Source organism: Mesoplodon bidens (assembly GCF_964165515.1).
Source record: "Mesoplodon bidens genome assembly, chromosome: 2".
Lineage (NCBI taxonomy): Eukaryota > Metazoa > Chordata > Mammalia > Artiodactyla > Ziphiidae > Mesoplodon > Mesoplodon bidens.
The window spans coordinates 154,249,374-154,277,322 of NC_138177.1; the positions used below are offsets into that span (position 1 = coordinate 154,249,374).

The following is a 27,949-nucleotide window of genomic DNA, read 5'->3' on the forward strand; positions in this document are numbered from 1 at the left end:
AAGCACCACGATCCCCCACGTAACCCCACCACACACACAAGTGGAAGCTGGGCCCTGCTGAATAGAGAGCCAGTCCTGCCTGGGTAATTTCAATATAGTTCTCTGTCTTTATTGATACACCACTGCACACATGAGGGAAACAGTGCTTTTCTAGAAAAGACTGGAGTCCATCACATTTCAGATGTGGATGTAAACCCTGATGTAAGCAAGGGACTCTGTCAGTTAGAGCAGCTGCAGTAGCGCTCAGAGGAGCAATCCCTCTCTGTGGCAGGTTTTTGGGAAATGATCATCCTTTCCAGGTCCTTCATTTTGTCTTCCACTGTCTGAAGTTTCTTCAGAATTTTCTCTTGCAGATCCAAAGATAGGAAGATATTATTGTCTTGAAATGGGAGACCATTCCCTTCTGGGTTGACCAGCAAAGCCTGAAAAAAATCTGAGCCTTTCTTGTAAAGTTTGTAGAGTGTGATTGCAAACAACAATATTTTCTAAAATAAAACAACAGAAGTTGAATGTTACTTGTTTGTTCATGTGAAATGCCACAGTTTACTGTAGATGCAAAAGCAAAAGATGACTCTAAAAGTAATAATAATCCCTTATTCCTATGCCAAGGCTTCTGTCTAACAAAACATCTTCACACCTATTTTGTCTTTTGATCTTTATCACAAAATGGAGTGGTAGGCAGGTCAGGGATTATTATAATTAATATAATTAATAAAGATTATAACAGTAGATACTGTTTGCTGAAAGTCTGCCTCATGCAAGGCTCTGTGCTAGGAGTTTCCTTCCCTATGCAGGACCTATTTATGTAGTAAAAAACAGAGCTGGATAACCATTTAGATGCCTTCCAGTTTGGACTTGGTCATTGTCCAAGGTCATATACTTGGAAATGGTAGAGCCAGGACTGGAATCCAGGAATTCTGATTTCCATGTATATTCTCTTAGGACGCAGTGGTCTGAAACACTGGATTTCCTGGTCATAGAAAAAAAATTTTTTTAATGTGCTAGGACAGAGTCCTGGTAGGAAAAGAAAAAAAATCATCTTTTTTCCTTATAATAACTAGCACTGCTTATTGAGTACTACTGTGTGCTAAGCTTTATACATACAAGATCTCCTTTAATCCTCACCAAAACCTGAGGGAGACACTGTTAGCAAACCGATTTCACAGATAAGGAAACCGGGGTTTACAGGCTAAGTAATTGCTTTCAGATCACACAGCAAGTGACAGAATGAAGAAGCCCCCGTAGTCTGACTCCAGAGCTTATTAACCACTCTGTTATACTACCTCTTTTTCTTGGCTGAGGTGTCTGGAGGGCTGCGAATTCATCTTTCTGACTGAATTAAACAATAACCAAACAAGAGCAGAACCCGGAAGTACAGATAGAGTTTGGTGTTTTGCCTTCTATTCTTCTATATTCTAATTGAAATACATGTATATGAACATGTAGACACACAAATCCCTGTTGGGGATTTAGGTCAGTTGCACTATATTAAATGAGATTTTTGGAGAAGAATTTAATTTAGAATCCTAAAAATTGGGTTCAAATCTCAGCTTTGCCAGCTTTTACAATCTATGTCACCTTGGGTCAGTGATAACCAAGTTCCCTCACCTACAAAATGGAGATAATAATCCCTGCCCTGCCTACCATGCAAGGTTTTGAGAGGTTAAGAGAATGCATGTGACTGATTTCTCAACAGTAGTGACATGAAAATAAGTGAATGCTACAAAATAATCCAGTAATAACTTATCTCAGCATTTACCAAGTAAACCAGTCACCCTTTAACAAAGCCCTCTTTAAATCCCGTCTCCTTAAATTTAGGCTGAACTTCAATGCACCTCAGTTTCCTTGTTCGTCATATGAAAATAACCTCTATTTCATGGAATTGTTGGGATTCTCAAAGCATTTTAACTATATTGTCAATATAGCTATTATTGGTAATTAAACAGAGGTATGTATGTAAAATCCTAAATGTTTTTCATAATCCTAGCTAATTGTACTCCTATTCCCAAAAAGAGCCCCTGTATATTCATTGTGATGTCTAAATAAATATACATGCTTCCTCATCAGTTACAGAGCAAAGGCACAGTAAGAACAGAAAGGCGAAACCCAAGATCCCAGTTATACTTGCAGTGCTATTCTATAAGAGGTACTCCACACGGTGTCTGGCACACGGTTAGACATTCAAAGATGAATACAAATATATGATCAAATAAATTTGGAGGTAAGGCTGCCTTCTCAGATTATGAACTTCTTTAATATGTTTTATTATAAGACAAGCCAAAGATCATTGTGAGAAAGACCATTTTTATGCCAAAAACCTAACTGATGGAAGTTTTTAAGGATAACATAGTTTCAACCAACTTCAGACACAAAGGTTCACTCTGCTTTATCTGCGTGGTCTTAAAACTGGGTGGCAGCAATATGGGAGAGAACTGACCAAATTTCAATGTAAAACTATTTAAATTTCTCTGTAACAAAAGAGTATAACCTGAATTGACTGAACACTTCGTTTCCATAAGGCATATACTCCTATTCCGAACAAAATCCAAAAGGAAATCCCCAGGATAACTTGCACAGCCGGAGCAAGATTATCTAGTAGCCCCAAATTTGTTTGCTGAGGCACACTAGTCTCTCCCAGAAAAGTTGCTTGTAGATAATTCCATATCGAGCTCAGAGAGAGATAATCTATTATGATGTCCCACATAGAAGACAAAGATGACATTTTAATATAACAGCAGCTCCAGGAACTGCATGTGCGGAGACTTTAGGAACCTAGATACAAGTTAGGAAGAGTGGTCTGGGAGTCCAGTTCTGAAGCCATTGTGAGCTGTGCTTTGTGATATCACTGTTCTGAAGCTCAGCTTGTTTCCCACTCACCCACCGAACCTTCTCACTCAAAACCAAGCAGACAGTGGCCTGAGTTTTCAGTTCAGTCATAGCACTCTCTCTAATCTTCGGCAAGTCCTAGCTCTAACACAGCACTGTCCAACAGAACTTTCTGCAATGATGGAAATGTTCTCTATTTGCTCTGTCCAACATGGAAGCCACTAGTCACTTGAAATGTGGACAGTGTGGCTGAGGAACTGAATTTATATATATATATATATATATATATATATATATATATATATATATATATATATATATATATATATATATATATGTTTTTTTTTTTTTTGCGGTATGCGGGCCTCTCACTGTTGTGGCCTCTCCCGTTGCAGAGAACAGGCTCCAGACGCGCAGGCTCAGCAACCATGGCGCACAGGCCCAGCCGCTCCGCGGCATGTGGGGTCCTCCCGGACCGGGGCATGAACCCGTGTCCCCTGCATCGGCAGGTGGACTCTCAACCACTGCGCCACCAGGGAAGCCCCTGAATTTTATATTTTATTAAATGTAAATTTAAGTAGTCACATGTGGCTAGTGGTTACCCTCTTAAACAGTGTATAGAACATTTCCAACAATCCATGGGATGGAGAGCAATTATTTTCACATTTCAACTGAGAAAACTGAGGTTAAGTGGAGATGAGAGGAGACAGGACTTGAAAAGGACTTTCCTAAAGAGTGAATAGTTTACTTGGTAAATGTGGAGGGAGGTTATTACTGGATCATTTTGTAGCATTTCCTTTTTCATATGTCACTACTGCTTAGAAATCGTGATCTTTGGAAAAGCTTTTGACATATTTGAGCCTCATTTTGCTCATCTGTTTACATCTCCTTCATAAGATTTATATTAGGAACAAATGATATAATTTCCTAAGCACTTTGTAAACAGGAGCATGCTGTACCATAACCTATATGCCATGTTATCAAATCCATTATTTACTGACTAGTACCTATCTACTCAACAAGGAGGTATGAAAGTATAAAATATAAGGTCTGTTCCCAAAAATCTTACATGAAAAAAAGGTAGTTCACACACAAGCGTATAATATAAATGGTGAGATCATTTACCAAGACAGCAAGAATCCAAAAGAGGGTTTGCACCAAGAGGAGGGGAGGGGCATGATAAGTAAGGAGAGAAAGGGTCAGTTATGACAACTTTTAGAAAAATATCGTCTGACGCTATTCTGATTTGTTCATCTGGTTGACTGAAAGAAAGAAAATGAATAGGGAAGCCTAGTGGAGAAAGAATAACTGTTTTGTTCTTGTAGGAATCAGAGGTATGGCAAGTTGCTTGAGGTGTCAGGGACACGTCCAGAAAGAGGAGTCTAGAATGTTGTTGGATATATAGTACCATGTCGGGGCGAAATGATCTACTGATTTAGGAGCGACTACTAATGATGTTAAACCCATAGTCTGCTAGTGACTGACCACAACCAGAATCTTTTCTAGAAAGGAATACAAATTACTCAGATAAGACTTGGGATTTTACTATAACAAGTTAAACATATGTCAGAAACCATTAAAGAATGATAACCAAAAACTTTTTGGAGAAAAATATGGTTGTGACAATTGAATCATTACCCAAGACTTCCTATACTAGAGGAGATCCCCCTGTTACATGGCACCTTAGACTTTACTTTCAAAGCACTTAACATGATTAAGGTTATTTGTGCAATTTTGGGTTTAATATATCTTTGCTGACTATTGTAAACTCAAGGAAGACAGGGACCATGTCCATTTTATTGACTACTGTATCCCTAGTGCTTAGTATTTAGCAGGCATTCGAATATTTTTAAGTAAATACAAAGTCCCCTAGAAGAATTCCAAATATCTTTATAGCCTAAACTGTTCAATCATCAAGTGCCTATTACCATATTTGTGTACTCGTTTCTATAGAAGCTTTATAGAGTAGCTGTTAAGAGGATAGGCCTTTGGGAGTATAATGGATCTGGGTTCAAATTTTGGCTGTACTATTCACTAACTTTGTTACCTTGGGCAGGTTACTTAACTTGAGGCTCAATATCTTCATTGGTAAAGTGAGAGTAATTCCTACCTTGTAGGGCTACTGTAATGAGAATTCGATAATTTGTGTAAAAGAGGGCAACTATTATTTATAGTGATGTTTATGACCAAATGCAAGGTATTGTGGATCTCAATAGTATAAAGTCCCTCAAAGAGAATCTAGTCTGAAAACCCATTTATTGTTTGACTCCCCTCTTGGACACCTGAACACCTCCAATGATGAATTTATCACCATGCAAGCTATCTCAGCCCACCTTTAGTTTCATCCATCCATCCCTCAGTCACTTCCACATTGTGCCCTATTAGGACTTCTTGACTTATACTGCAACTTATGATTTATGCAGTGCCTACTTTCAAACCTTCACTAGGTTCTTCACTGTCTTTCAAACAAAATCCAAAATCTAGACCATGGTTACAGGCACTAAAATACCTGGCTCCTGCTGACCTATCCAATCCTCTTTCCTACCCCTTTCCCTTTTATTCTCTTAACTCTATAGCTCTACTAGATTTGTCAATGTCACTAACACACCAAGCTGTTGTACCACAAAGCCTTGGCACATAATTGGGTTATCCTAACTCCTATTATTTCTTCAGGTTTAAACATTGCTTCCTTTAAGGAAGATTTTCCTGTCCTCTTTTTTGGTTCCCTCAGTCAGGGCATCTTTTGTAGCACTTTTATTTAACTAATTATTTGTAGTGTTTTGTTTAATGTCTGTCTTCCTGACTAGACTCTAATCTCCAGGATGCAGGAAACTTACCCTGTCATGTTCAACATTCTCCCCAGGAGCTGGCAGAAGGTGTGTGCCTAGTAAATATTTGGCTATAGCTTTCCCATGCCTCTTGTCTTCTCTTTTCCAGGCTAAACCTGCCAAATACAGGTTGACAGGTTTTTAAATCTCCTGACTATCCCAGTTACTTCCTCAGAGAGGTTCAGGGCTCCAAATGCAGGCCGTCACAGACTATATTTCTGCAAGTGTAGACAAAGCAGGCCTGCTAGCACAGTGGGCCACTCTTTGCAGACTCAGCTGTACAGAATAGGAGGCTGTGTCCCGAATCAGGAGTATAAAGCCGCGAGGCCTCACAGTCTACCATGGGGGTGAAGAGGGGACCAAGCAACTTTTCTGACTTTCAGAAGTTTCTTTCCGAAAGAAAAACTGACTTTTTCATAGGTCACACGATATTCACAGAAACAAGTTTCTCCTTTCCACCTCTTTCTCAAATGAGTAACTGTCAACACTGGACATATGACTGGAGTTGTATTTGCATGACCTGGCTTTTACCTATGCTTCAAACTTTATTTCCCACTACTCACTTTCACAAAAAATACAGCTTAATTACAGAACTGTGGTATTTTTGGTACTTTAAATACCACCTGCCACTTTCCATCTTTCTTCCTTCACATTACGTTCCCCTCCCTGATATTTTTCCAGTCAGATGAGATTGGAAACTGGGCTCCACCTCTTCCTAGCCTTTATCAGCTAGGCAAGACACTTCATCCCTCTCAAGTTTTTATCTGTCAAATAAGCATACTAACAGTACTGACTTCATGGAGTTATGAAAATTCAACAAGATAATTTTATGTAAAGTGCTAAAAAAAAAGTGTAATTATCCTGCATTCTCACAGCACTTCCCACTTCGTATTCTGGGCCACTGCTTCTATAACTTTTCTGTGCCTATGAATCATCTGGAGATCTTACTGAAAAGCAGATTTTGGACCAGGAGGTCTGGACTTGACATTCTACATTTTGAACAAGCTCCTAGGTGATGCCCATGCTGCTGATCCATGACACTTTGATTAAAATGTTTAAGCTACCCCAGCTCTCACATTAAAGCTCCATGATAGCAGATCCTGTAACAAATCTGCTTTGTTACTTTTATCTCTCCAAACATCTGGAATTATCTTTAAATATTTGGCTAATGACTAACTCTGTTCTCCAGTGACTGTCCTTCGCTGTGCAGGTCAAAAGTAGGTAACCTGGGACCTAGAGGATAGATTAGGGATGAAATCCCTAGGAAGGCTCATCAAAACCTTTCTTCTCCATCATTCCCCACTCGCTCTCTTTCACACATGTGCTCATGAACATGGGGAAACATGGAAGCAAGAGAATTCTGGGTAAAATTCAAGAATCAAAGTGTCTGGCATTCTTGACTTCCACCTATCATTTTAGGGGGCACAAACTCAGTGCTTCCAGGTCTGTGTCAGGGGCTGGGGACAAACCCCAAAGAGACATCAAGTAAAAATGACAGTACTAAAAACTTCAAAAATAACCCTCTGATCTTCTGCATTATCATATAATCACACATGCTGGTTTTTAACAGAACATTGTCTTCAATAAAGATCAAACAAAGCAAGCCGCTACAACTGGAACAGAAAATGATCTTAGGGTCATCTTAAAGCAAACTTTCAATTGGGTTCTGAAAATTAGGGTTTGGTTCCACTGCAAATGGACTCACTTGGTCCTTCCAGGAGGTAGGAGTTAGAGGTGGTTGAATGGATATAGTTGAGTCTATTTTATTTTGGCCGAACTGGGTGGCACGCAGGATCTTAGTTCCCTGACCAGGGATCGAAACTGCCCCCTGCAGCGGGAGTGCAGAGCCCTACCCACTGGATGACCAGGGAATTCCCCTATATTATTTATTTATTTATTTTAAAAATTCATTTTATTTTTGGCTGCGTTGAGTCTTCGTTGCTGCGTGCAGGCTTTCTCTAGTTGCAGCGAGCCGAAGCAAGCTACTCTATGTTGCGGTGTGCAGGCTTCTCATTGTGGTGGCTTCTCGTTGCGGAGCAGGGGCTCCAGGTGTGCGGGCTCAGTAGTTGTGGCTCGCGGGCTCTAGGGCACAGGCTCTGTAGTTGTGGCTCACTGGCTTAGTTGCTCCGCGGCATGTGGGATCTTCCTGGACCTGGGCTCGAACCCATGTCCCCTGAACTGGCAGGCGGATTCTTAACCATTGTGCCACCAGGGAAGCCCTCCCCTTTATTTTTAAATTTTTACAATTTTTTTTTGGCTGGATATAGTTGAGTCTTAAACAAATTAGCAGCTTTCTCTTGGTCTGATCTAAAAATCTCTAGTATTAGGAATTTAAAAAATGAGGCCACTGGTTATTTCTCATGCTCAGATCACAGATAAGGACCTTTCAAAATGATCACCTACACCTTCTCACTTCATAAGTGAGGAAACTGAAGGTCACAGAAGAAATTAGCCAAAGATCCCAAAGGAGTCAGCAGTGACCTCAACCTCTAAGATGTTCCACTCTGTCACTTTTTCTTTCAACAGAATCTTGTTTGAGAATCCTGTTACCTACTAGGATCTGAGCCAAGAAATGACTTGGGCTTGGGGGGTGCTTTAGACTCTTAGGGTGAGGATGTGGCAGAATGAAATCCCTGAAGAGCTGATAAAACAAGGTTTAAGGGTCAGAGAAAAGATCTTAAAATCTTAACCAGAGGCATAAGAAGGGGATATTAGGAGTATGAGTCGTTTCATTGCTAGCTAATGAAAGTGGCTGAAAACTTTTAAAAGGAACAGAGAATAAAGCTGCTGTATTTATAAGAATACATTTCATCCTCTTCCCCCAAATCCATTTCTTCCTTTTGTAGTCCCACCTCAATTGGTTGTATCACTACTGAACCTTAAGTTTTCCTCAAAACGTTTTCTTCACCCTCCAACATCCAATAATCCTCTTGAATTTTGCAATTTCATCTACTCATCCCTCTGCTGCAGTTGTCAGTACAGACTCTCACCAAGTTTGCCTCAATTACTTCAATAGTCTTAATATCAACTGTTTCCATTCTCAGCCCCTCAAATCACACTCATTTCAAGTGATCTATAGATTAATATGAATGTTTTAAAATTCTTCAAAGGCTCTCAGCTGCCTATGGACTCAAGTCCAAAGTCCTTAGTGTTCACAGTTTGGTTCCTGCCTATCTCTACAATAATCTCATCCACTCCAGTGCTCCCCTTTTACTGCCAGCCTATCAAATTATTTGTAGTTGCCTGGAAACATGACTTTACATCTCTGAATTTGCTGTGCCCTTCACATTATGCTCGGCATACGCTCTCCTTTCTACCTGGACAACTCCCGGACATCCTCTTCTGGGAGCTATCTTGACTCCCAGAGCTAATTATTCTATCTCAGAATTTTCTTTCCACAAAAATTTTAAGACAATAGTCATTCAAAAGGAAGCTTCATCTGAATGGTTTGGTTAATAAGAAACAAAAAACTACTGGGGTAAAATATAAGTGCACATTCCAGAAGATATAAGTGCAATTCCAATTTATGTGTGGCATGAAAACTCATTATGACTAAACAAAAAATGGGTGAAAAATTGTAATTTATTGAAACTCAACTCAAAAAATATAAGATGCTGTAGTGTACAATATATTACACAGAGCACCCTCAGGTGCACATTCAAGTCAAGTAAGAACATATCCCTTTCCCTAGCCCTCCCACCCTGGGATCTTAGTATTTGTTCCATATACAATCATGCACACTTAATTTGAAAAAGGAAGCCCCAATATATTTTGATGTATTAATTAGCACCAAACAAGAATACAGTTCCATTTTTTTAATAAACAAACAAAAAAACCCCAATCAATAAACCAACTGGAGAGCTAATGGACTCAGCCAATACTGCTGACATAGATATTATACATTCATGTAAATACACAGCCTATTCTACCCTAAACAATGGTGTGGCTGGTTCTCAGCCTTTGTTCGAGTTGGCAATTGTCCCCATGTTGCAGTGTTGGAGCCAGTCTGTTTCTAAAACAAAATATTTAGGAACTTCCTACACAAAGCTCATCTGTCTTTTTTGTTGGAAACAACTCTAAAATTGGTGTGGAAAACTTAGATCTTTCAAGGACAACCACTGGCCGAAGATAATGAAGCTGTTTTAAGGCAAGTTCTCCACAGTCTGTTAATGCTTTGTCCAATACGACCCTCAGGTTTTCCAAGGGAGGAACTGTTGTCGTCTCAGCTACTATTAAAGGTGGGATTGCAGTCAGGTTCTCATGAATTGCAGAGTCACTGGAAGAATGAGGTATGTCAACTTCAGGGTCATTGTCATTCACCATATTATTTGCCATAACACTCCCTGTTAAGTCATTACTGGGTTGTGAAGAATTACTTAATGGTAAGTGCTCTGAAGGCTCCCAATCATCAAAATCATCTTCTTTCTCTTCACTTTCCTGAATAAATTTCAGAAATGAAGATTCAAATCCCATAGGTTTGTAAGTCTTCAAATCAAATGACCTGGGATGTGGATGCTTCCTAAAATTCTCTTTTGGGACATGGGTTGAATTTTTTACAGTGTTTTCTTGCCCTGAACTTTGCTGCCCGGTTTCTGAGTCTTTGATCCTTGGTAAAGGCAGCTGGAAACTTGTGAAATAAGTCCCACTTTCAGTCCCATCAGGATTAGGTATGGAATTTTCTATTTTACAAGGAGGAGGCTGAACTGTATTACATTGTTCCAAAGAAGTGGTTTCTGAACTATGGTTACATTTCAAAGTTCCTCTGTAGAGCAGAGTATCTGCATCAAACACTGGGTTGCTTTCTGTACATCCTTTCTGACCTCCATCCCTTTCACCTGGATAAAGGGAATCGGCGGTCTGGACAGGTATGCTACTGTCACCTGGGGAATGGCTGTGCTTTGTGAGCTCTGATTCACAGCTTCTATCTTCTTCTTTCTTTATACAGGGCTCTACTTCAGAAGGGGGCTCCTCCTTAATTTTGGTACCGTACTTAACACAAACGACAAGATTTTCCATCTGTTGCTCTAAATAGGCACTACTCATCTGATGGGTACGTTTGTAATGCCTCACTATGCTGCTCTCCAACTTCACCACAGATAAGCATCCTTGAACCATGCAAGGGTACTGCGTGTGCTCAGAATGCTCCACACACATATGGAGGGCTTCAGCTCTTGTTTTGAAACTAATCGGAGCTTTCTTTTCTTTGATTAAGCTACATTTTTTAGCCTTAGCATTAAACGATCTCCTGGTAGTCTGATGTTCATGCCCCTGAGTGTGAGTTGTCTGACACACCTTCTCACTCCTTAGTAGCCTTTCATTTGCCACTTTCTGGCTTCTAAACAGATCATCATAATAGTCCTTATGTCGATAATATACATGTTGAGAATAATTACTGCGATGGGTGAAAATCTGGCCACAGCCATTAAGATCACAATGAATTTCATAATCTGAATGTATTTCTCCTTCAATATTATGCTGTTCCATCAAGTGGTGCTTCAACTTGCTGAATGTATAAAAAACAGCAGGGCACTGAGGCTGGTTACAGGAAAACCTGGCCGCTGACTCAGCTTCAGAAAGCACTTTCGGCTCTTCAACGTGGTCTAGGTTATGAGAGTCACTACAGTGCTTAGCAAGAGCTTTGGAACACAGGAAACGCTTGTTACATTCCTTATATTTGCAAGCAAATATCTTTTTGCATTTGACAAGTTCCCTTTTGGTTCTCGCTTTGTCTTTCTCTAAACATAACTGTTCTTTGTTGTATTGATGTACAGTCCTGTAATGGCGAATCAAGCCTTTTAGATTGGTGAATGAGGAGTTGCAAGTTTTATGGATACAATGGAATGGTTTGTGGTATTTATTCAAAATATAGCAGAGATTTCCTTTAGCAACAGTTCTCCTGCTACCTCTCCCCTCTCTTCCTTCTCCTTCTTCTCTATGGCTACCTATTGGTGATGAAATATCAGATGTTTTACTTTCTGTTTCTTCGCAGGATGACTCCAAATCTGTTTCTGAACTGCAGTCATCCTTTTTAGAATGACAGTGTGGCTTCTCAGAGTTACTGTTGGGATCACGTCCAAGTTCCACGGAACAATCACCTTTCAACCTGTCTACTGAGCATGGGCCTTCATGACCACATTTTTCATTATCTAATAGTTTTTGAGTTACTCTGTCGCTGCCAATTTGATGTTTATTTTTATAATGAATCCTAAGGTGTGTTTTTCTCGTAAATGACCTTTGGCAGATATGACACTGGAACGGGGAATACCGATGTTGAAACATGGTTAGCTGAAGGACTTTTTCTTTTGAATAATTATGTTTTTTAAGATAATGCATTAACAAAGCCTCTCTGGTCACAAATTCATATTTGCATCCTTGAAGTTCACAGAAAAAAGGCTTGGCTGCCAGCTGTGCCAGGTACTGACTTGGCATATTTTCATCTTGATTCTGAAAATTAAGGTCTGAGATGGTAGATGACACCGCTTGAAGAGACTTAGCACCACTGGATGGGTACCCCTGCAATGACCCTGAGAAAGATCCATGTGTTATTGAGTTTTTCAAGCTTAAATGCTTCAAGCGTAACAGAAGTTCCAACATGGTATCCTCTGTACACGGCCTTTTAGAAGCACAAATGGAGGCTTCTGAGGAATAACCCTGATGTTCTCGTTTACATTTAGTATGAATATTGTGATCTAGACCTTCATCTGGGGAGTCACTGTTTGTATCCGAGCTAGGTTTAGGTTCTGTATCAAACTTTTCAGTTGTTGGATTATGTTCATTACCCAAACAGGGAAAGAGATCTTTTGTCTTTACCTTTTTGGGTTTGAAATGGTATGGATGAACCTTCCTTAGATGCTTCTGCATGCCTCTTGCGTTTTTGTATGTGGAACCACAGCCATCAAAACCACAGGTAAACTTAGTCCCATCAAAACAAACTGCCACATTGGAACATTTTTCTTTTAAACTGGAGGGCACAAAGACTTTCTCGTGAGACAATAATATATCCTGCATGGTTTCAGAGTGATCCAGTGTGTCAATTAACTCTTCATTCATGGAAGCTGGAGAGCTATGACTTAACTGATCACTAGAATTACTGTCACTGTTTTCTTTCAGATTTTCTGCAGTTTCTATTTGAGAACTAGCTGATCCTGCACAGAAAAGAAGATCCTCTGGTAAATGTGATTTATCAGTTTGGTCAAGTAGATGGGGCTGACCAATATAACCTTGCTTTTCTCCTGCTGCAGGCTCAAGTTTCACTGATTTCTTCACATCTCCATTTGAACTTTCAACATTATGCATTGAGAGGTGATTCTGGTATTCAATTTTGGAATAATAGAACTTTTTACAGCCAACGAAGTTGCATGTGTAAGATGCATCCCTAAAGTGTTGTGCTTCATGGTGGTAAAGCTGTCCCAAGTCACTGAAAACAATATTACAGCCATTTAATTCACATTTATAACGCAGATCATCATGTTTTTGTTTATGGTTAAGCAGTTCATTCACTGATCCAAACCTAGCATAGCAATCTATAGATACACACATATAAGGCTGAGGACCACAATGCACTTGTTCATGCTCTCGCAGGTGAAAAGCAGACATGAAATGTCGTCGACAGTAAGTACACTTCTCTCTTCTATTTTTCATATCTAAGTAGTGCTTGGCATTTTCATCATTATTTTGGTGTTCAGCTTTAAGATGCACACTTAAGTATTTAAACTGCTTAAACACACGGGAACAGTCTGTGCCAGGACATGGGTACAAATCTCTGTCTTGCAGGTGGCAATCTTCTAATTTGCTGAATGTGACATATTCATGTGACTCTCCTTTGGCTTGTTCATTCAATGACTGACCTTGCTCCAGGGTTGCAGAAGGGCTCTTGGGACAAACTCCCTTTTGAGAGCCTTTCAACAGTAACTTCTTTCTAGAGCGGTCCCTTCTGCTTGGTGGCATTTTAACATGTTCCATCACATGAGGAACAAATATTTCTTTTCTCTTGAATTTTTTAATACAAACCGGACAGGTGTAAATTCCATCTTCCATATGCATCTTAGAATGATGAAGAATCCTGGCCTCTATACATTCCCGCTTACATAACAAACAGAAAAATTTATACTGAAGCCATCTCTGGTATCTTTCAGAAGAACCAATGGGTTTTTTGTCTCTTTTCTCTTTATGCTGATCTGTCAAATCTCTTCTTCTATATTGTTTATCTTCTTTACTTTCCTCATAATCACTAAGAAATGACTCTAAAACATCGGTGTCATTGATAGACAGTTCATAGCCACTTAGGTCATCATCAGAATCTGAGGCTTCTTGTCCTAGAAGTTGGTGGCAGTGTCGTTTTAAAGTTTTCCAGTCCCAAAATTCAGGATCAAAAGGCCAGTGGGCTTTTAAAGCTAGTAAAAGCTCACATCGGAGAGAATTCGGAACTGGTGCATTTTCTTCATCAAATTTTTGATCTGGTTGGGAATACAGTTCTTCCAACATATTAAATCCATCCAAACTGGGTTCAATTAAGAATTCTGTAAGCTGACAGGCTCGTCTAACTTCTAAATCTTCTGGTAAAAGACAAGCAATTGTTTTACAAACTGATGCCTTCATTTCTTCATCCTCACTTGATCTGAGTTGAAGAGCTCTGACACATAGTAAAATCGACACCCCAAGACCAGCATCTTGTGCCTGTTAAGAAAAATAGGGAAGAAAAGGTTTTTTTTCCCCAGTTTGGAAACATTACATAACTTTCACTGATAAGATACACACACACACACACTTACTTCTTAAAACTTAAAGTTCTTAAATCTTTCTTCCTGCAAGTTACATTTAGATCCTCCTTCTTTCAACATGCAAAGGACTGGATTAGAGGTTACAACCATGAACAACAACAATGTACATTTATAGAGTATCCAACTTTATAAGGCACTGCATATTAAAGCAGTCCTTAACCCTCAAGGAATTTATCTGTGTGCCAAATGTATAAAGGCACATAAATTCAAAGGAGCTCAGTCAGGATAAATAAGGTCACTGAAGGATTCAAAAAAGAATTGTCTCAAGCTGGACAGCAAGGATAGGGCCTAAATAAATGGGTGCAAGAGGAAACACATGTATAAAAGTGAGTCTAAGACTGAATTCAATTTAAAAAACTCGTATGTCTATGTCATGAACAGTTGGGTGTTTTCAAAACCTCAAGGCTTAGAATAAATGATCCTTTCCACTTCCTCCTAAAAGAATTAATACTCACTCTATAGTTACAGGGGTACTGAAATCTCAGTTTCCCACGGGAAAACAACAGAAAATTTCTCTATAGCAGCAGGTTCTCAGAAATCAGTTAAAAATCACAAAAAAGATCTGGTCGTATATGATAAAAGGCAAGTGCATTTAAGATGATTCTTTCATGTGAGAGGCTGAAAGGGTGCGTGAAAATAATATAAACCAAGAAAAGCAGGATCTTATGGCAGAGTGGCTTAAAATACGGTACTTAAGAGCACAGAATTTTGAGTATGACTTTGAACCCCAGCTTCACTACAGTGAGAAGTTTTTAACTCCTCTAAGCCTCAGTTTCCTCATCTGTACAATGATAATTATAGTGGCAGTACTGGATTTTCCTCCTAATGCTGTTATAAAAATGAAATAAGGTAACACAAAATGAGTATTACAATGTTGGCACATAGTAAAAATTCAACAGAACCCCATGTAAAATATTTGAGGATAAATTCCACTGTTCAAACATCAATTTGCTAAGCAATTATTCTCATTGGGCACCATTCTAAATGCTGAGAACACAAAGAAATAACTGCCATCAATTTACAGACTCCTTACGACATCTTAGGCACTATTCTAAATAAACTTTTTGCATACATCATCCTCATTTTATAGATGAAGAAACCAAGGCTCAGAAAATTAGTTGCCAGTGTCACCAGCTAGTGAGCAGAGGAGCAAGAATTTAAACTTAAAGCATCTTTTCTCAGCGTCTGAGTCTTAACCACTTTACACTCTATACCAACTCCAAGGTTAACTGACTTGGCTATATGCCATGTGCCCTTGATACAATATGCCAAGGTACTTCTTCAGCTTCCTGGTTTAAAACCTATCAAATTATTCATATCTATCAGTTTCTTCAAAATTCAGCTCCACATTCTATATCCTAATTCTAATTTATTCATCACTCCTTTAACAAGTAACTTCTTGGTATATCTGTTCAGAATGTATAATGGTAGTTATTTTTTTTTTGGAAAGTGTTCTTAATGATTTCACAAATTTTACCATTTCAACTAGATTATGGTGTTTAAGAAAGAACAGACATTCTTTGCTGTTTATCTCACAGAGTCTTCCAAAGGGGTTAAGTAACTTGTTAAGAACCTATGATTTTAAAACTTAACAGACTTTCTCCAAGTCCTCTGTGCTCTGACTTACAAATGATAACCTTACATCACATTATGCCATTTGTCAAGATACCCATGGTCTCGATCCTTACAAGTCAAGCATCTCTAATATTCAGCTTCTTTATTACTAAAGAGAAGGGATTAAACTAAACAGAGTCATGTTTTGCAAAACAGTACTACTTATATGTTCCACCAAAAAGGGCCCTAAGGCCAAATAAACTGACTTCAAGATTATCCCTCTTCTTATGCCTTCTACTTCAAATATAACCACAGCCACATCTTTTCTTCTGTCGTACTATTTTTGAAGTCTTGAGAGAGACCCTGGATTCTCTAAAGTTATCCCTTCCAATATGACTTTCTCAAGTCACAGAATCAAAATTTAACAACTCTGAGCACTTTTAATTGATCATTTGGTTTAAGCTCTTTGTTTATAGAAAACTGAAGCCCAGAAAATAAGGAGGTTCTATTACAAGGCCCTCCTTCCGCAAGAGACCCAACGCCCACAAAAGCTTTTCAGCATCATTAACCTTTTCCTTCCCAAGGGCTATGTGACTGGTTGCTAGTTGTGCTAATATCGTTTCACCTCTTCTTTTACAAAAACAGAACACCTGGTTTTATCTGGTTACAAAGTCACCTGGAATAATCAAATAATCAACATATCTCCTAGCTCTCCCCTGCAGCAGCTAGATGTAACCGCGCGCACGCATGCGTGTGTGTGTGTGTGTGTGTGTGTGTGTGTGTGTGTGTGTTGGAAGGAGTGGGGGAAAAGGTGTGTCATAGTGTGGTTTGCTCTCCACTCCACTTCTCGCTATCTGGAATGGAGACATTATAGCTGGGATTGGAATATGAGATGGAAGCTAAGTGTTAACAGCAGATAAAAGGAACCTGGGTTTCTGATATATGGAGCCATGACAGCAACCCTGGCCTGTCTACCTGGGTTATCTACCTGTATAGGAGAGGGAGAAACTTCTATCTTCTTTACACCACTATCACTGTGGGATATCTACCATTCACAGTAGAACTAGATCCCAACTGATACAGGTTAGATCACCTCTCTTTTAAAAAGCTAGAGGTAAGTCTCTCAATTTGAAAAGAATTCCACATTCACTCCCCTTCCACCTACCAGTCCATAACTTTCCTACCCTTCAGGACAAATATAAACAAGGATTACAGTGGAAAATGTCCTAGACTGAGATGAGAAAGAAATGGGTTCTGGTTATACAAATGGACAGCAAATTCCTTGTCTGTGTCAGAAGCCCACCTTCCCTAATCCTCTAGCAGCTTTCCCATTTTTTGTGGTTCCTTGAGGTAAACAGAAATCTAAGATGACCCCCACTGACCTTCACTTTTGTATAATCCCCTTGCTTTGAGTATAAGCAGAACCTATAAACATCATTCCTATAATTATGTTACGTTACATGGCAAAAGGGGCTTTGCAGATGTAATTAAAGCCTCAAATCCACTGATCTTAAGACAAGTGGATTACCTAGACCTGACCTAATCACTCAAGCCCTTTAAACCTAGATCTGGAAGTCAGAGGTAGAGGAGGTCAGATTTGAAGAATTCCTAGTGCCTTTGCTGGATTGAAAATGAAGGCATGGCATGAGGGTGGCTTCTAGGAGCTGAAAACAGACCGTGGCTGACAGCCAGCAAGAAAATGAGGACTTCAGCCCTACAACTGAAAGGAACTGAATTCTGTCAACAATAAAAATGAGCTTAGAAGTGGATTTTCCACAGAGCCTCCAGATAAAAACTCAGCCTGGCCAACACCTCAATTTCAGCCTTGTGATACTGAGCAGTGAACCGTGCCATACAGTGCTGGACTTCTGCCCTACAAAACTGTGAGCTAATAAATGGGTGTTAACTGAAGTGCTAAGTTGTGGTAATCTGTTATGCAGCAACAGAAAACTCATACTTCCCTTAAAGATTGGGAAAAAAAACAACTTTTTTTTTTTTTTTTTTTTTTTTTTTTTTTTTTTGTGGTATGTGGGCCTCACGCTGTTGTGGCCTCTCCCGTTGCAGAGCACAGGCTCTGGACGCGCAGGCTCAACGGCCATGGCTCACGGGCCCAGCTGCTCCGCGGCATGTGGGATCTTCCCGGACTGGGGCACGAACCCGTGTCCCCTGCATCGGCAGGCGGGCTCTCAACCACTGCGCCACCAGGGAAGCCCAAAAAAACAACTTTTTAAAGGCCAGTTGTACTAATTTTTTTTAAACAAGGCAAGTTCTGTAATTACTTGAACATGTTCCCTATGAGATAGGAGACACAACTTCATTTGCAGTGATTAGAAATAATTATCACCTAGCTTATCTGACCATGAATTTGCTTCAGACAACTTTTACCTTTTCCTATCTTCACTGGAGAAGACTAGATACACGTATTTCAAATAAAGTATAGGATATGGAAGGTTACATTAAAGGAGATGGGAGGTATCAAAGATACAACTGTCCCTTGACTTTAGTATAAACAATCCCTGGATGCTGTCAAAGATGTAACCCATAAAACATACGCATAAACCATTATAGATATGGGTATATAGACATCTCAGTCATGAGTAGGTATTAAAAACAAAACAGAAACAGAACATAGCATAAGAATCATCTCAAATCTCCAGGCTGGCGGTCTTAGCATACATTTATGGGGCTGAACTAAAAAAACAAGGCACTCATTTCATTTTAGGAAATATTTATTTAAGAAAAACAAAAAACAAAAAATGAAAAAAACCTAACTTGTTTCCTAATTTGCACAGAAGTTTATAATTTGTGTACAGTCGATTCTGGAACTGTTCTGTTACTCCAAAACCTAATCTATCACTCCATCCTGAAGGAGCTGAAAAATACAATTTTACTTTCTTTATTTATAATTATTATGTTAGTTTGCAAACAAACATGCCTGTATAAAATACAGAACACTGTTCTAGGAAAAGCAGATATAGGGTGGTTGAGGTAACAACCAAGAAACATAATCTTTCCCTCCTCCAGTGGTCTGTCAAGTCAATCACTATTTCCCATGAAAAAATATTGTAGATTCCTAGGAAGTAAGTCTGTAGAAACAGCTAGATATGTCCCATTCCATAACCTTATTAAACCCCATTATTTCTCATTTTCCCTTATTTAAAAGGAGTTGCCTGAGAAGTTATCTCCCCACTCATTTCTTCCCTCCAAAACAATCAGCATAAAAAGCATAAATTACTCACTTCAGTTTGTATAACTCTAATCAGGCAAAATAAATGCTGCTGTGTTTTAGCTATGACACCAAACTGACGACAGCGCTCCAAAAAAGTGTCTACAGAAGGATCGATTCTTCTTTGCAGTTTACTCCAAAAGAGAGTCAATTCCCTATAAAAAGAAAGATTACGGTAAAACATTTAAAGCAACTGGTATTTGCTACCCCAATTTTTTGGTTTGTGACAAAAAGGTGACAGTAAGTAAAAACTAGAAGAAAAAAAACTGTCTATATTCTGCTTCCTCTCAAACTAGTAAAATTATTAAGAAGAATCCTCCTTGAAAATTCCCCCACTTCTTTCTTCTTTGTACCTGGGCAAAAATAAAAACAACAAAAGACTACTTCCTTTATGCTGACATTTTCAAAGACTTACTTAGATCCCATCTTGTTCCAAAAGGTTTTACCCCCTACATTGGTAATTATACTGACTGAATTAAGCCCTGTCCTAGTGGGCAAGGATCATCAGACATCAATACGCTGCCAACAAAGTGTATACAACTATGAAATATTCTAATGGTATAGTACTTCACCACGTTAATCTCATGGGCCCTTTCCATCTCTAAAATGTCATGATGCTACTTAGGCCTGTATCTTGGAATGATAATATCTTAAATATTACTAATAAAATTATTAAAATGGCACTCTTGGAAATGGCTAAAATACAAGAATCCCACAAATATTCATTATGAAACAAAGAAAAGCTTGAAAAGAATAAGTTAAATAAAAGTACTGAATGGGCTAAGAGAAAACTCTAAAGGAAAAGCACTAGAAACTCAACAAATGGCCCAGAATAGAAATGCTAATGTTAATATGAAATGTGAATTCAAGGAAAGTTCCTTAGCAAAACAGAAGAGAATGTTATCACTTTAAAAAATGTGACTGGGGACTTCCCTGGTGGGGCAGTGGTTAAGAATCCACCTGCCAATGAAGGCGACACGGTTCGAGCACTGGTCCGGGAAGATCCCACATGCCACAGAGCAACCAAGCTTGTGCGCCACAACTACTGAAGCCTGCACACCTAGAGCCCGCGCTCTGCAACAAGAGAAGCCACCGCAACGAGAAGCCCGCGCACTGCAGCCCAGAGTAGCGCCCGCTCGCTGCAACTAGAGAAAGTCCTTGCACAGCAACGAAGACCCAACGCAGCCAAAAATAAATAAATAAATTTATTAAAAAAAAATTTTTAAGTGACTCTTTTCTGTACAACCTCAATGGATACTGTGTATTTGTTAAATGACTTCCATTAAAAAATAATATTATTTTCACGAGCCAGTTTTAGAACACTAATATCCTAGATTTGCTATTAACACAGACTATTCCAGGAAACGATACAAATCCAAAGCTTAAGAAATGAATACACCTCTTTTTATAATAGATTTAAAAACAAACATATTTAACAGAACGTATTTTCTTATACTTTTAAGGAGGTAACTGGGATTCTCATATGGTAAAATTCTCACGTAGATATAAAACTTGCTTCAAAGATTGAAATAAATATATGTCTCAAGACATATATGATTAAAGCTTACAATATTTAATGATGGAAAATTTGAGCTATATATAACAAGTAAAATTAACTTAAAATGCCTTTAAATATTTGTGTTTGGTGACTAGCATTGCTTTCCTAACCAGAAAAAGTAAAAACTGAGAACAGCTACCAGGCAGGCAAGTAACTGGGATGACTGTTCATTTCTAAACTTAGAAGACTGCTTCATTCACATGTAAGCATGTTACTAATAAAACTTTAGAGAATAATGCAAAATTCTGAATAACAAAGGAAATGGAGAATTACATATGCTCTGAGATAAAATAAGTACCTACCAAAATATATGTGAAATCTATGCTATTTGAAAAGAATAAAATTATCAAAGCTAGTAAAACCTGATTATGAAGATAAAAGGGTAAAGGATATCTACTATCTAAAATTCACCAACTAGCTACAAGTTTAAAGTTAGGTAAATCTGATAACGTGATAAAAGGCAGGTTGAGAATTAAAGTCTCTCAAAATTATTTTTTTTAAAAAATCAGAATGTCTAGGGCTTGATTTATTCCAAATTAAATATTTCAAACTCTAGTTACCTTAACTCCAAATAAACATGATCAAAAAAGAACATTTCGGGCCTCCCTGGTGGCGCAGTGGTTGAGAGTCCGCCTGCCGATGCAGGGGATACGGGTTCGTGCCCCGGTCTGGGAGGATCCCATATGCCGCGGAGCGGCTGGGCCCGTGAGCCATGGCCGATGGGCCTGCGCATCCGGAGCCTGTGCTCCGCAACGGGAGAGGCCACAACAGTGAGAGGCCCGCATACCGCAAAAAGAAAAAAAAAAAAAAAAAAAAAAGAACATTTCTATCACGTATTTTATATTTGTACACTTATTTCCACAGTTACAATTGAGTGATTTAAAACTATTGCCAAAACAAACTAAAACTACTATTACTGGTCTTTGCCAGGTGCTGGGGACTGAACTGTAAATTAGACAACATACATGACGACCCTGGTATATCACAGTCTAGTTGGGAGAGAAGAGACACGAAATTACATCTGAAGAAACACAAATATACAACATAAAAGATTTAAAGCTCAGAGGTGTTACAGAAACCAAACGTCAACCTATCAAATACTCACTGAAAGCTTAGTGTGGAGGTTTAACGTTCAACTGTATCATTTTATTTTAAAGAAGCAGCAGCAACTACACATCTGTATGTACACTGTCCCATTCAAAAGGGTTATCTTTCTTACTTGCATGGCTACTCTAATTATGTTACCATTGCTAGACATATATAGGGAACTCATTCCTCCAGCACTTCTTTGATTTTTGCAAATAGCCAAAAATCTTTTGGGGTTAAGCTTAATGAATAAGCTGAGTGATATACCTTTTGAGATCAGTAATATGGTAATTGCTATAAAAGTAATGATATATTTTATTGTAATTTGTAAATGTCTCTGAAGGAAATTTAAAAGAATAAAAAACTGTTTTAGGGGCTTCCCTGGTGGCACAGTGGTTGAGAGTTCGCCTGCCGATGCAGGGGACGCGGGTTCGTGTCCCGGTCCGGGAAGATCCCACATGCCGCAGAGCGGCTGGGTCTGTGAGCCATGGCCGCTGAGCCTGCACGTCCAGAGCCTGTGCTCTGAAACGGGAGAGGTCACAGCAGTGAGAGGCCACAGCAGTGAGAGGCCCGCGTACAGCAAAAAAAAAAAAAAAAAAGAAAAAACTGTTTTGGGTGACAGTTACATAGTTTACCTTTCAAATATCTTCAATGGTGACCAAATTGGAGAATGACACTTAATAAATTCTAATATGTGTATTTAAAATAAGTGCCTGCTTTTATTATCATATTCCAACTTTATTGTCATCAATAAAATACCAATTAATAAATTTTTTTTTCTTTTCTAGACAAATACTCCCATATAGCCTACTATCTTCAACACAGGACACCTCTAGCACAACAAAAGAATCTATCCTATTTGAACAGAATTCCTGGGACTCATTTTCCTTAGTAAAATTCACTGTTTTTATGTTATGGCTATGCTAACTCCAATATCCCACTACCACCACCTCCCCACCCACCCAACCCCAAAGCCTTTGAAAACAACAGAAGGGTGAAAAGAAATGTTTTAAAATTCTAAAATTTTATATTCTATTTCCCTCTGAATTGCTTGGAAGAAGCTTACTTTTAACAAAGTGTGAAGTGATTTAAGATTTTCTTTCCTCCCCTTTACTCATTATAGCTCCTCAGGAGGCCAATAAGAGGGAAATCCCTTTTAATCCTTTCCTGCTGCAGAACAGCATTAATCCTAGACTCACTAAAAAAAAGGGAAGCTATATCAAGAATATTAAAAGAACTGTGTGACTGTAGTTTGAAAAACACTTTATAACCCGTAACACATCCCATATGTGATTTAATGTATTCTTTGCACTAAAAACCTCGCTATAGCTACCAGGTATTTTCCCATTATAGGCAAAGAAAACAACTGTAAAAAGAAAAAAATGGGGGTTATTCCACAAGTAAATACATCTGCTTTACTGAGGTTAAATCTCTAATTTCTAATGCATGAAAAACAAATTCTTCTACTTGATAGTGATCAAAAATCTCACTGCTCTGCTAAAATTCTTTTTACTTATAGTACCTTTTTTTTTTTTTTTTTTGTTAGCTAACAAAATGCCCACAATGATATTTAAGCCCCTATCCCAGTATCTCCTTTCTCATAAGTCTGGCACAGAGGACTTGGTAGAAGACTGTGATGTGAATTCTGTCCCTGTACCAAGAAAACAACTGCACAGAAGAAAAGCACTGTATTAGGGGTCAAAACGCCTGGGCTTTACTCTCTACCACTTTAGCTCTGAGACTGTGGGCAATTATAAGACTTCTCAGATCCTCCACTGCTTTACCTGTACAATGATTATTAGGAGGATTGGGAGAGATAATTTAAGGAACTCAAATAGTATTTCTATAAAAATCAGTAAATAAAAAGAAATACAGCAACATAAAAAATGCTAATAACTATAAAACTTTATAGATATGCACCGATGCTCCAAAGGAAGATCAATAAGGGCTGAAGTATATGAAAGGTTTTATTAGGTTTTCCTATAAACAAAATGCTTACTTCCAACTTCAAGCCATTCTTACAAGCTCCTCTAATCAAGGTTATGCAAATCCAACCCATTCTTTGAAATAAAGCTCAAATACTACCTCCTCCCTGACATCTTCCTTGAACACTGGTGTACAGTGAGCACCCTTCTCTAATCTCTTACAGTGTTTTCCATACCACTAATCTGATACTTATCGATAGAGTCTTGCATTTTAGAGGTTTCCTGTGTACATTTGTTCTGCTGTCCTAAATAGTTTCAATACAGTTAGGATGAAAGAACCAAGGGTTACACTTACTGTGACCTTTTTAGCAACTAAGTACTCTGTAGGCAAACAAGATATAAATTGAATTAAAACCAAATAATGCAATTGTGCTTAATAGTACCAAAGTTGCAAAAAAAGATTACAATTCAAATGGGTTTCCTTCTCTAGTGCAAGTTTGACCTAGAAACCTAGATAATTAGTGAGTTTCCAAATAAGAGGGGAAAAGTGACTATCAGAAGATGTAATAAATGTAAAGGAAAACAACCTAACACCAATTTGGTTTATACTGCCATAATTTTATCTTCAAAGAAGATATATATTGAAGTTAACAGACAACTCTCCATGGAATAATCGAGAGGAGCTCAGACTTTTTACTCTTTCTTTATTTTTGGACTCTCCTGGAAAAGACTAAACCAATAATATTTTTAATTAAATGGTTTAGCTTTTAAGAAAGATTTAATTCTCATGTCATCATTTAATCTGCTTAGTCTTCACGTTTGAAATAAACCAACATTACATAAACCCTAAATGCTATATACTATGTACTAACAAATAAAGGGAATAAAAACTAAATATACTTACCAAGAACAATATACACTTGCAGTTTGGAGCTGCTGGGTAAGGTAAGTCGTACAAAGAACAAATGCTGTGTTATCCTGACCCTCGGATTCCAGATTACATATGATGTCTAGTACCTCCTTGCAGTCGACCTTTGCAATCTATCAAAAATGAAATGACTAAGTCAAAAAGAAAATGGTGACTTTTCTGTAAACTTTGTTATATAACATGAAACTTCTTTATAAACATTTTCTATCTTTGGTAATTGATGAGGCAAGAATTAGGGAGATATAATTTTCTTCTACTAACTAATAGCTGAGTCTTCTGGAATAAAAATTTCATATAAGAAATTATTAAACAGAGAAGAGAACAGATGCTATGAGGAAGTTCCACTGCAGTCCCAACACAGATAAAACATTTTTGTACAGTTAAAAAAATTACTCATGAACATTGTTACTATATAAAAGAATCAAATTATGTATAACTTCAGGTTATTTTCACCTGAAGTACCATCAACTTTTTTCCCGTTTTTTGTTTCTTTTTTTCTTTTTCAATTTAATTCAAGTCCCTCTAGTTATAGACAGAAAAATAACAAGCTTACCCTTACTCCCAGTAGGGCTAAAGGAGGCCAGATGAGAAACTGTTTTAAATATAAATACTATATCAACGTATCATTTTCTCATGTAATTAAGGAAAAACTATTTTGTATAACTGAGTTTTTCACACAACTAAAACACTTTTAGAAACACATCTTTTTCATTTACACTATTTATAGGAATCTTAAAAAAAAAAAACAACAACCAACCTCTGGGCAAATCAGTAGAATTTTCCGGGGCTCTTTTTGTATAGTGGTAAAATAGTAGATTAAGACTTCTGAAGACCCTTTCTCACTCTCCATTTTATCATTTCCCTGTCTTAATAAACAGACTATGAAGAACATAGTCTATTTCATGACTGTGTCAGCATTATAAATGTCAATTATACTAGGCACCAAATATACAAAACAGTGATACTTTCAGGACAAATGAAGTGTGTATAAGGGCAAATGAGGCATATAGAGTTTAGCTCATCTCCTTCCAGAGTGCTATGCAGAACCACTCTGGTGGTTCTAAGTCTCTATTTTTAGTTATACCCTCAGGTAGGCACAGAAAGGCTTCTTTCTCAGCTTAGCTCAAATGCCATTTTCTCACTGAATCCTTCCCTAACTGCTAAAAGCACGTTAGAATCCCTGGCAAAAACTACTCTCAAATTCTCCTTTGTAGCATTTACCACAATGCAATTCAATCATTAGTTGAACAACTTATTAGCATGTCTTCTCTGCTAGAATATAAAATCCATGTGGTCAGGATTATGTACATCTTGTTCAAAACTCAGCACTTATCACAGTGTCTGGAACATAGAAGACACTCAGTAAATACATGCTGCTAAATGGAATAAATGAATCAAGTTTAACTTAAAGATAAAAAGTTCGTGTTTAAAAAGTGCAACTTATTTAATACTGTGTTTTCTAATCTTTGGAAAGGCAACGCAGTGACATAATAAGCAGTGTAGTGCAGTGGTTAAAAGCAACTATTGTAGAACCAGACTGTATACATTCTCTTCCCAGCTCTATAGCTACTAGCTATGTGATCCTGGAGAAGTTACATAACTTCTCAGTAACTTAGTGCCTCAGTTTCCTCATCTTTAAAATGGGAATAACAGAACCTTCCTCATAGTTATTATAAGAATTTTTAACATGTTTCAGTACAGCACAGTGACTATAGTTAATAATACCATATTGCATATCTGAAAGTTGCTGAGAGTTTATCTTAAAAGTTCTCATCACAAGAAAAAAATTTTTTGTAACTATGTATGGTGACAGATGTTATCTAGCTTTATTGTGATGATCATTTCACAATATATACAAGTACTGAATCACGATGCACACTTAAAACTAATATACGTCAATTATACCTCAATTTCTAAAAAATATGTTATGTGTACCTATTAGAGCTAAGTTTTTAAAAAAATATGTTTTAAAAGGGATTGGCAGGGCTTCCCTAGTGGTGCAGTGGTTAAGAATCCACCTGCCAATGCAGGGGACACGGGTTCCAGCCCTGGTCCGGGATGATCCCACATGCCGTGGAGCAACTAAGCCCGTGCGCTACAACTACTGAGCCTGCGCCTAGAGTCCGCGAGCCACAACTACTGAAGCCCACGTGCCTAGAGCCCACGCTCCGCAACAAGAGAAGCCACCGCAATGAGAAGCTGGCGCACCGCAACAAAGAATAACCCCCGTTTGCTGCAACTAGAGAAAGCCCGTGCGCAGCAACGAAGACCCAGCACAGCCAAAAATAAATAAAATTAAATTTTAAAAAAAGGGATTGGCAAAAAGGAAGCACTTTAAAAGTGCTGTTAAAAATTGTTTTCATTAAAAGTAATAAATAAAATGCTAGACAAAAGAATTGTTTTCACAAAATACATAAATTTTAAAAAGAAAAAATAAAAAAGAAAGTGAACCTTAAGAATACTAGAAAGTATTTCAAAAGATCACTCTCAGATGCAAAATCACTCGATGTAAATTTGTATCTAACGAGTATTGGGAGGGAAAGTTAAGTTGTTAAAGCCTAAACATAATTAAAGTTAAACTCAGGTTTCAGGGAAAAAAATAAAATCATACATTATGAAGATGGAATTTTACTGATGCCCTAAACAACCATATCCTCATCCATAGCTGAATGAATCAGAAGGGTCATCCAGAGAGGAAATGCTCACCACAGAGCCACTTAAAATTGTACTGATTGAAAGACCAAAGTGAGAATTCCACAGCAAGTAAAACCAGCTGTTCCAGAACAACCACCACCTACCATCCACACCATGTTAAAGCTTCTGCTGAAAACCAAGAATTCTAAAATTCAATTTTGGCAGCAATATAACATCTCCAAGCTGAGAAATAGCATGAGAAGCTCTCTATGCCAGACATATAAATCAGAATGGAAATAACACACAACTTATATTTCTAGAATATTTTTTATCCATTTCAAATAACTTTTATTGTATTTTCTCATTTTATCAACATGGTAAGATCTGTAAGACTGGCAAGGCTTTCTGGATATATATCTGAAAGGAATGACTTGAAATCAGTATAGTTTTTAGTTTGATTAACTTCTATTTATTAGATTTCTCCTGATTATAAAAATGTTTATAATAGAAAACCTGAAAAATATAAAGAATAAAAATTAGCCTTAGATCTTACAACTCAATAATAACCAATGTGAGTTTTACTCCAGTATTCTGTCTATACACA

At 38.0% G+C, this 27,949-nt stretch overlaps 2 protein-coding genes across 2 annotated transcripts in view; both read right to left on the reverse strand.

Moving 5' to 3' along the window:
• Window positions 1-2,728, reverse strand: TMCO2 (transmembrane and coiled-coil domains 2). Its single transcript, XM_081223293.1, is given in 3 exon segments — window positions 1-218; window positions 222-485; window positions 2,489-2,728. Coding segments are annotated over 3 exon segments (546 nt in total). The 5' UTR covers window positions 2,723-2,728; the 3' UTR covers window positions 1-170.
• A 6,490-nt stretch (window positions 2,729-9,218) lies between these two features.
• RLF (RLF zinc finger) overlaps window positions 9,219-27,949 on the reverse strand; it is an 80,307-nt gene continuing 61,576 nt past the window's right edge. Inside the window, exons 6-8 of the mRNA XM_081223278.1 lie at window positions 24,688-24,824; window positions 19,228-19,369; window positions 9,219-14,330 (exon numbers count right to left, since the gene is read on the reverse strand). Coding sequence (XP_081079404.1) covers window positions 9,681-14,330; window positions 19,228-19,369; window positions 24,688-24,824 — 4,929 coding nt within the window. The 3' untranslated portion in view covers window positions 9,219-9,680. The remainder of the gene's footprint in view (window positions 14,331-19,227; window positions 19,370-24,687; window positions 24,825-27,949) is intronic.